This window comes from Cavia porcellus, unplaced genomic scaffold, assembly GCF_034190915.1.
Source record: "Cavia porcellus strain 051 isolate PalLab524CR breed Dunkin Hartley unplaced genomic scaffold, mCavPor4.1 scaffold_5, whole genome shotgun sequence".
Taxonomy (NCBI): domain Eukaryota; kingdom Metazoa; phylum Chordata; class Mammalia; order Rodentia; family Caviidae; genus Cavia; species Cavia porcellus.
In genome coordinates this window covers 27,549,884-27,559,853 of record NW_026947488.1, presented here as the reverse complement: position 1 = coordinate 27,559,853, position 9,970 = coordinate 27,549,884, and the positions used below count along the sequence as shown (strand labels likewise).

The window sequence follows — 9,970 nt, the reverse complement described above, 5'->3', positions numbered from 1 at the left end:
CCTAATCTCACTGTTATATAATGATATTGCACTAGGACTCACGTTTATAACTTCATTTAGCTTTTTTTTTTTTTTTTTTTTTTTTTGCTACTGGGGATCGAACTCACAACCTGTACTTGCCATGCAGTCACGTATGCTGTTGAGCTAAATCCTGGGCACAATTTTTTATTTTGTAATGAGAATTGAACTCAGGGCCTAGTGTTTGCTAGACAGGCGCTGTGCTGCTGAGCTACATCCCCGGCTCTATTTAACCTTAATTATCACTTGTTCTTGTTGTTGTTTTGTTTTTTTGAGACAGGGTCTCACCATGTAGTTTAGGCAGTTCCCAAACTAGCAAGGATCCTCCTGCCTCAGCCTCCCAAGTGCTCGGATCACACGCATGCGCCACCATGCCCAATTTAATCTTAATTACCACTTTAAGAGTTTCACCTTCGGGGCTGGGGATTTAGCTCAGCGGCATAAGCGCCTGCCTTGCAAGCAGGCAGTCGTCAGTTCGATCCCCGGTACCGATAAAAAAGAAAAAGACAAAAAAAAAAAAAAAAAGAGTTTCACCTTCAAATATAATCACATTATGAGGTTCTAGGGGCTAGGATATTAACAGGTGGGGCCTGTAGGGGGCAAGGTGGACACAATTCATTCATTAAAACTACCATGTTTTGTAGCCTGCTATCAATAACAAACCTAACAAGATGTCAGAACCCAGCACCCTAATTTTCTTACTCTTAAACTGGGGGTCTAACCAGGTGTGGTGGTGCATGCCTGTCATTCCCACACTCAGAGGGTCACTATGATCCTCTGAGTTCAAGGCCAGCCTATGCTACATACAGCCTGTCTCCAACAAAATCAAACACAGGGAACAAACAAAACCTCTCCAAAACAAGTGGGAGTCTGGCTTAAGGTCTTCATGTTTCTCTTCTTATACAGAAAAGTTAACTTTTTTTTAAATCATATTTTATTGGTATATCTCAGATATACAAGAGTACCACATGCATCCTGGAGACTGTACTTGTATGTGATATAATTGGTTTCTTTTCTTTTTCCTATCCCTCTACCCTTCCTTCAACTCCTCCTCCCCTCTCATTTTACAAAAGCTTTATTTTCATTCTTTTTTCCTTCTCCTTCTTCTTCTCTCCTTCTTTTGGTACTGGGAATCGAACTCACGACCTTGCCAGTCAGGTGCTGTGCTGCTGAGCTACATTCCTGACCCTTCTCTCAATTTTATTTTTTTTAAGAAGTTAGCTGGACACTCACTGTGGAGTTAGACAATAGAAATCTCCTAAACTTTACTTCTTTCCTACCTGGCTCTCTGCCCGGAATGACTATATTACTTAAGCTCAGAAATTCGTAGGCTGTGATTTGCCACCAGTTAAAACAGTTCAGTGCCAACCAGGTGACCCTGAGAGAATGGCCGTATGGCTGGTGAAATTTTGATGACGAATAAGATGGCAATAAAGAATGGAAAGTTTGTAGGAAGCGGCAGCCTGACTGGGCAGTCTGTTGCTGGGTTCTACATCCCAGAATGCTCATCCCATGGTCCATCAAGCCGATAGTCAAACATTTTCCAGGGTGCCTCTGTGCACAAGCCTTGAGGTGCAACCAGGCGGACACAGTAATCCCTGCTCAGAAGGGATGAAGAAAGAGAAAGCTGCTGACTGCAGGAGACTGTCACAGGACAGGGATGGTACCAGGTCCTGTGAGAACCTAGAATGGCGAGGGAGAATTCTGCTGCTTTCTGGGAGGTCAGGGAAAGCTGCTCAGAGGCTGCCAGAGGGCAAGCTCCTGTGGTTGTGCTGAGGGCAGGTACAGCATTTCAGGAAGGGGAAACAGCATGTACCCAAGGTCTGCAGGGCACCAAGAGAACGTACCACAGGGGTCTGTACTGCAGGTAGGGCCCAGCACCTCCACTGCTCTGGAATAAAATCGAAATCCTCACGATGGCCCTGTCCCTCGCCTCTCCCACACCTGACTTCACACCCGCAGTACCCACAGTACTAACCTCACTGCCCTCTTACTATCCTGGGCTTCCTTTTTTCTTTTCTTGGTACTGAGGATTGAATCCAGGGCCTCAGGAGTGCCAAGCAGAGCCTGGCCTCCTTCCGTTTGGGCCTCAAAGCCTGTACACTTGCTGTTCCTTCTGCCTATTTGTTCCCTTCTCACATAGATGATTTTGCTCCTTCCTTAGACCCTGAGGGAATGGGCCACAGTACTAACCTCATTGGACAAAAGTAGCTTCACCTCCTCAGACAGAATGTATTTAAAATGAGACCCACCCCTGCTGCTTTATACCCCAAGTACCTGCTGGGCTAACTCCATTAGGGCAAGGATTTTGGGCCAAATTTTGCTCATGGTTGTGAGATCTAAATCCCCTACATCTAGAGCATTGTCTGACACAAGGCAGGAGTTTAGGAAATACTTTTCAATTAAATGGGTGAACATATTATTTTCCTTGAGCAATACTTTTTAAAAGGCACACTGAGAAAAGCTGTATTTGCAGAGGAGATGAGAATCTGAGGCCAGTGGGTCAGTGAGAATGTTAAAGTAAGGAAGAGGATCTCAGCGAGTAGGTCGTGGCAGTCTGGGGACCCCGGCTTGGGGCATGTGTGTGTGTGTGTGTGTGTGTGTGTGTGTGTGTGCACCTGTGCGTGTGCATGAGCTCAAGGTTTCCCAGCAAGGGGGGACTGATGGCATGGGGGTAGCAGTGGAGTACACAGCGTAGGTAGTTAGGGGAGATGGGGAGTCATTGGTAGAAACAGGCCTCAATGGGGTGAACAGGCAGGGGGTCTGTGGGGCAAGTTATCAGAATCATGGCACGCAGTGCTCCACAAGGGAAGAATGACTGCGAAGTCAAATGTTTTTGAGCACTTGGGTACTAGGAACTGAACCCAGGCAAGCGCTCTGCCGCTGAGCCACATGACCCTTTTAAAATTTTTTTCATTTAGAGACAGATTTGCTAAGTCTGGGATCGAGCTTGAACCCCTCCTGCTGCAGCTTCCTGAGCAGCTGGGTTTATAGGTATGCGCCACCATATTCAACCTTGAACTTTAAAAAATTTTAGATGGTCTATGTTTATTTATAAAAGAAAACGAAAATTAGAGATTTCATTATTTCTTCGGGTAGGGCTAAAATAGAACTTTATGTAAAAACCATGAGACTATATGGAGTCAAATTCATGGCAGTCCAGGCATAGGAGGATATGGTCATGATCATGGGGGAGCCATTGTTGATGGTGCCTCTGTGGTGTATCTCTATGTTCTCCCCTCAATTCTTCCTTGTTGCCTGTGGGCCCTTCTTTGAAACCTCTATCATCCACTTTAATTTTTTAAAATTGAAAGTCTTCTTTCCAGACTCCTAACTGCATGGGAAGGGCCACCATAGGACTCAGGGGCACGCAGGCCCTCAAAGATAGAGAAGGATTCGAGAGTGAGGCTGAGGGGTGGAGTCCCTTAAGTCTGGGCTGAGAGCAGCTGAAGTGGGTTTGGGGTTTATGTGAGAGAATATGCCGGAAAGGCAGGGATGGGAGAGGTCGCAAAAGGTAGAAGTGGGGTGCAATAACCATAGGTTATTAAAACCAGGCAGAGAGGGGTGACATGGAGAGAGAGAGCCGAGGCTTCCCTTAGGCAAAGGTGAAAGCCGCTGCTGGTGGGGAGAATGGGATGTTATTGAGCAGGATCTCTACGGCACGGGGGCGGAGGGGAGGCTGTGACACTGTTGAGTGGTCTAGGTGAGGAGGGACTGGGGCTGCTGCCAAGTTGGGGTCTCCGGTGCAGTGAAGGTGGGGGAGGCTTGTGCCAGAGCTGGCCGTAAAGTCTGGAGCGAGGGGGGCCATGCAGATAATAGGGTTGGGTGGGAGTCCTGCGCTGCGGCGGACATGGGTCCGTGTAGTTGGAAGTTCAAGCGAGGTGGGGATGAGGTTCCACAAGAGCCGGCGACTGACTCGGGCGCGGTAACCCAGGAGTGTGGGGGTCCCCGCGACGCGGCTGGCTTTGCAGTGCGGGGAGCTAGGCGGCGGCTCCCGGGCGCCCCCTAGCGGCCTCGATTCCTCCGCTGCCGCCGCCGCCGCCGCCGCCGCCGCCGCGGATCCCACAATGCTCGCGTAGCCCGGCTGGGCTCCCGAGGCGGCGGCGGCGGCGGCGGTTCCAAGATGGCGCAGGCGATCTTCGAGGCCCTGGAGGGTGAGCAGCGGCGGGGCCGGGGAAGCGGCTGTTCCGCGGCGCGCCCCCTCCCGCCGCGCCCTCGTAGCGCCGGTCCCAGGGCGCGCGGCGGCCGCGGGGCGGAGGGCGCCGGGGCCGGAACAGCCGCCGGGCGGGAGGAGCGCGGGCAGGAACAGCCCTGGGAGCCGAGGCCGGGGGTGGAGGATCGGGACCGGAACAGCGGCCGGGACGGCGCTCGGTGGCGAGGGGAGGGCACCGAGGCCAGAACAGCCGGGGAGAGCTGGTCCGGCGGGGAGGGGGCCGCGGGACCTGAACAGCTGCAGCCTCCGAGGGTTTTCCCGAGGGAACTGCGGGGCTAGGAAGAGGCTCCGCGGGATGTTGGGGCGCGGAGGGGACGTCGGTGCGGGAGCGGCTGCGGGGCAGCAGCGCCTTGGCGGCCAGAGCATTTGAGCCTGGCACCTTGGTCACGAAGAACTTCCTTTAGCGAACTCTGTGCCACGTGCTGGGTGTAGACCCAGAAAGGAGGCGTCACCTGTGTGCAGGCCCCGAACTGGGAACTCACAGAGCTGAACCGGCAACACTGGCGCCTACTGTGTGCATTATGCCAGGTGCAGAGTTTTACAAACCTTCGTGCTGGCGTGTGTCTGGCCGAGATGTGGTGCTTTTAGTTGCAGACTGTCAAACATGGTGTCCAAAGCGACTCTCCTTCGATCTGCACTACACTCTTGGAATGGAGGGTGGCCCACAGACTCAGGAGCTGTAGGTTTTTGGAGCCGGCCAACCCTAAGGGCCTTCTTATGTACTTATTGTGTGCATCAGAGTGGAAAGAGCAGCTTTAGTAAACTAGGGCGATAACGCACTAAACTGTGGAGCAAATAGAGTGTATGGGTAGAGTGCGAGTGGGAAAAGGACTGGACTCGCCATAGGAGTTTGAAGACACCCCCTGTCCAACTCCCCCTAGCACTGGAGTTGGAAACCAAGGGCTGTCACACTCAGCTACATTATCCAGGCCTTTTTTTTTTTTTTTAATTTTTAATTTTGAGACAGGGTCTTGCTAAATTGCCAGGCCAGACTCAAACTTGTGATTGATTTTCCTGCCTCAGCTTCCCAGAGTGCTGGGGTTACAGGCATACCCCTCTACACCCTGCCGAAGTTGATGCTTTTAAGTCTTCTTTGGAGCAGCTTCTTTGGAGATCTCAGCCATTTAGCTTTACTTGGAGCATCAGAGGTCTAGCCATGAAATGTTGACCTCTCTCCCTGTCTAGAGTAGTACCATGTATGGAATTTTCATTAAGCCACAGTCCTCCTTTAGTAAAGGTAAATAACAAAAGAAGATAATCACAGCTGGTTATATGTATCCAGAAGATATATCACAGCTGACTATAGAGGGTCAGAGTTAACGGGGAGCTCCCTCAGGAAGGACAGTGGGGTTCTGTTGTTTAAATGTTTATTACAAAAATGTGGTCATGTAACTGGTGTGGTGGCGCATGCCTGTACTCAAAAAAAAAAAAAAAAAAAAAAAAAAGGAAAAAAAAGGTTCATCCTATTGAACAAATTAGCCAGGCGTGGAGGTGCACACCTGTAATCACAGCACGAGAGAGGGCAAGGCAGGAGAATCGTAACAAGTTCCAGACCAGTCTGGGCTACAAAGTAAACTCAAGGCCAAGGACTGCATAGAGAGGCTCTGTCTCAAAAAAAAGAAAAAAAAAGAAATTAAAAGAGAAATCAGCTGGGTCTGCATCTCTGTGGTAGAGCATATGCTGGATTCAGTCCCTAGGACTGAAAAATAAATACATAAAGGGAAACCAGTCCCTAGGACATTGTGATACCTGCAGGGTGAGGAGAGCAGCTCTGTGGAGATCCTCTGGAGCAGGGCATCCACATGACCTAGGCAGTGAGAACTATATTTGCAAAGTTCTGGTCTCCCATATGCATAGAGGTTCAGTGTGGGGGAGCAGCTAGAGATGACACCTCCATCAGTTTGATGAAACATCCAGACTTTATCTTGGGATTAGTGTGGAAGCTAAAAAAAGATTTCAGCAGGGAAGCCGCACGGTCTGATGTATATTTTATAAAGTTCACACTGGTTGCTCTGGGAATAGACCAGAAGGGGCTGGAACACCAGCCTCGAGAACTGACCTGGAGCATAGGACAGTTGAGGGGAAGGGAAGGGTGTATTTGAGACATTTTGGGAGGCAGAATAGGCTAAAAAAATAGGCCAAAGGTCTAGAGATGGGAGGAGGAACAATTGGGTGAGAAAGGATTATGCTGTTGCCCCAGGCTGTGCTTGGGAGGACTGGGTGTCCTGTTTTTGTTATGGATTACAGCAAGAGGAATAAAGTTGGGGATGAGAGATGACATTTAATTTGACTTCACCTTTAGACACACTGTACTCTTAAAAATTAAACATTTTATTTTGAAAAGTTTTCTCCACAGGTATACATGCACTTTTAAGAAATAATAGAATGGGGGCTGGGGATTTAGCTCAGTGGCATAAACACCTGCCTTACAAGTAGGCAGTTGTGAGTTCGATCCCTGGTACCGATAAAAAGAAAAAAACAAAAAGAAAGAAAGAAATAATAGAATGATAGCAAGTATCCCATATCACCCAGCGGTAAGTATCCCATATCACCCAGCGGTAGCATCTTACGGCACTAGAGGGTATCAACTCCAACTCCTTCCCATGTCCCCCTCCCCTCACCCTGGCCACTACTAATCTGTTCTGTGTTTCAAAAATGTCATTTCAAGGATATTATATAGGACTAGGTGCCTGCCTGACAAGTGTGAGGTCCTGGGTTTGATTCCTGATACCAAAAAAAAAAAAAAGAATATAATGTAAATTGAATCATAGTGTCTATAGCTTTTGGGACTTTTTTTTTTTTAACACATACAGAATTATATTTAAATTTAAATTATATTTAAATTTTAAAAATGTAAACAACGTTTAAATTATACTTTTGAAGTTAGAAAGTGAAGTACAGTTTCAGTTTTACAACCAAGAAAAATATAGAAGACAAAAATGGAAACAACATTAAAAATACAACTATTCATCCTACATTATAATGTGTGGAAATTGTTTTGTCAGAAAGCTACATCTTCTTAATCTAGTTGTCCAAATCATTAAAATATAAATGATTTAGTGCCATTTTGGCAAAAATGCATTTAGCAGGCGCAGAGACTAACATTTTTGAGAGCAAATCCAAGCTGTTTTCATCCGAGTGTTTGACCTGAGATGCTGGGCTTCCTGTTTTCCACTTGGGAGATGTATTCTTTTTTTTTTTTTTTTTTTTTAACCGGTACCAGGGATCGAACTCACGAATGCCTGCTTGCAAGGCAGGTGCTTATGCCGCTGAGCTAAATCCCCAGCCCCGGGAGATGTATTCTTACAGTCCTGCAGAAATTCCACTTCTGTGCATATTTCATTGTTGGGAATGCCTAAAGCTCTGAAAATCCTGATGTCTAAATCTCCATGGAAAAGTGGCTTCTAAGTGGCCAATTCTGCAAAAATGATGCCTACTCCAAAGGTCACCTGGAATTGAGTAACCAGTGGACTCCAGCAATTGCTCTGGAGATCTGTATCAGAGTGTTACTACCTTGTGTGTATACCTCTGACAGGTATCCCCAAAGCTCTGGTGAGGCCAAAGTCAGCCAACTTAATTGTTCCTTTACCATTACTCAGCAGATTTTGAGGTTAAAACTTAGAAGTCTTGGTGAAGAGCTTTTCTAGAGCGACAAAACAGTACCCTGAAGGATCTGGTACAAATAACTTTTTTTTTTTTTTTTTTTTCCTAAATTGGTGCCAGGGGTCGAACTCATGACTGCCTGCTTGCAAGGCAGGTGCTTATGCCACTGAGCTAAATCCCCAGCCCCCTCAAATAATTTTTAACAAGTGATAAATCCATGAACTTCCCAGGAGGGATAGAATCCAAGTACTTATTGAGATGTATGGAAAGGAATTAAAAAAATAAAATAGAATCTGGAATCCTGCCTAAGCACATTTTAAAGACTGATTATTTGGATGGCAAATTCTTTTGACAAGAAATTTCCCAAACTGCAGTGCTAGGAATCCCTTCTTCTTCACTTTCTAGCCTGATTTTCTTCATGGCTACCATCTGACCTGTAGTTTTGTGTCTACCCTTACATATAACCCCATAAGTATCTTTTCCAGTTTTCTCTATTTTGATATAGTCTTCCATAGTTATTCAACAGGTAGGATAAAGATTCCAGTGTATCCTCCCTTGGTGGCTGTGGCAGCAGCTACCTTGCCTACATCTTTCCTTGGGACTCATTCTTTTTGCCCATTATAATTCCCTGGAAATTCATCGAAGTTGTTGTCTATCAACAATTTGTACCTTTCACTGCTGAGTATCCACGGTTTGTAAGTACCACAGTTTGTCTAAATACCCATTGAAGGGTCTCTGAACTGCTTCCAGTTTTTTTAAATTAAAAACTGTTTTTGTTTGTTTCCAGTTTTTCATAATTGTGAACAAAAATTCTTGGGCTGGGGAATAGCTCAGTGGCACACTGCCTGCCTGGCAAATGCAAGGTTCTAAGTTCAATTCCTGGCACCGAAAAAAAATTGTATGAAACTTGCTGATGTACGTTCCATGTACAGATTTGCATCCAAATGCTAAAACACAGTTTTGCATTAAAATGGTAGAGTTTATAAGAGGCGTGTTCAAGAAAGTATGAACCCCAGATTTGTAACTCCAAGTATTGCAAGTTAACTAGAAAGGGAATACAGAGTAAGAGGGAGAAGAAGGAGAGTCCAGACAGAATAATGGCAAACATTTCAGAGTTTTTAGTGATAATAAAGAGCCTCTGTGGCACACATGCTATAGGTTCACCACCCCTCCCTTACACTCACAATTTTAAGGAAGGAAAGTTTATTTTGGCTCACAGTTTGTAGGGTTTCAGGCCATAGTCAGCTGGCTCCAAGGCAAGACCGCGTGGCAGAGGGTCGTGGGGGAGGTTGCCCATGGCAGACAGCAGAGTCAAGGTGGGAGGGAGGGAGACAGACTCTTCCAGGCCATGCCCCCAGTGACCCAGTTCCTCCTTAGTGGACTAAACAATGGATGAGTATCACATCCTCATGATCCAGTCACCTCCCTTGGGAAAAAAAAGCCTCCAGTGCCCGAGGTCTTAAGCCCCACTGGAACAGTGCAGGAGGATTGGCAAGTGGGTAGGGAAGACAGAGAATATAGACGACCCTCACCGGATACTGGACATTGAGGGGATGATTGATGGAAAGGAGAGCAAGGATGCCTGAGTACAGACTTGGGACATTGGTGGGATGCAGGCAGGGAAGACTGGATAATGTCATTTTCACAGGGGCTGCCTTAGAGGGTTGTCTTCGAGGCAGCCTTGAGTAAGAGTGAAGTCCAGCCTAGCAGGGGCTTAAGGGCTGGAAGGTTGTTTCATAGGAAATGCCGGAGTAAGTCAGTCTAGGCTTCGAGGATGGTTGTGTGCAAGCTTCTCTCAGGCCCATCGTCTTTCTAGCTTTTTCTTTTTTGTTGGTGCTGGGGTAAAGCTAGGGTCTCTGTGCACTCTGCTGCTGAGCCTAATTCCCAGCCCTTTTTTCTAGTGTTCATTCATTCTTTTATTTGTAATGTTGTATTTTAAACCCAGGGCCTTCTGAGTGCTAGGCAGGCTGGGACTTATCCGTAGCCTGCCTCTCTCTCTCTCTCTCTCTCTCTCTCTCTCTCTCTCTCTCTCTCTCGCTTTGAAACAAGTCTTGCTAAATTGCCAAGGCTGGCCTTGAATGTGTAGTCCTCCTGTAGCTAGGACTTTAGGCATGTATCACCACACCTGAGTCTTTC

At 47.1% G+C, this 9,970-nt stretch overlaps 1 protein-coding gene and 1 pseudogene across 3 annotated transcripts in view; one reads left to right on the top strand and one right to left on the bottom strand.

Annotated features, from left to right (window-relative positions):
- Positions 1-3,483: 3,483 nt before the first annotated feature.
- Znf341 (zinc finger protein 341) overlaps positions 3,484-9,970 on the top strand; it is a 43,092-nt gene continuing 36,605 nt past the window's right edge. For 2 of the 3 annotated variants that reach the window (XM_063248502.1, XM_013150243.3), the window contains exon 1: positions 4,019-4,172. In XM_063248502.1, coding sequence (XP_063104572.1) covers positions 4,142-4,172 — 31 coding nt within the window. In that variant the 5' untranslated portion in view covers positions 4,019-4,141. Of the gene's footprint in view, positions 3,533-4,018; positions 4,173-9,970 lie in introns of those variants that run through there. The other variant, XM_023564190.2, reaches the window with a different exon arrangement.
- On the bottom strand, positions 4,507-8,347 carry LOC100736107 (cyclin-dependent kinase 1-like; annotated as a pseudogene).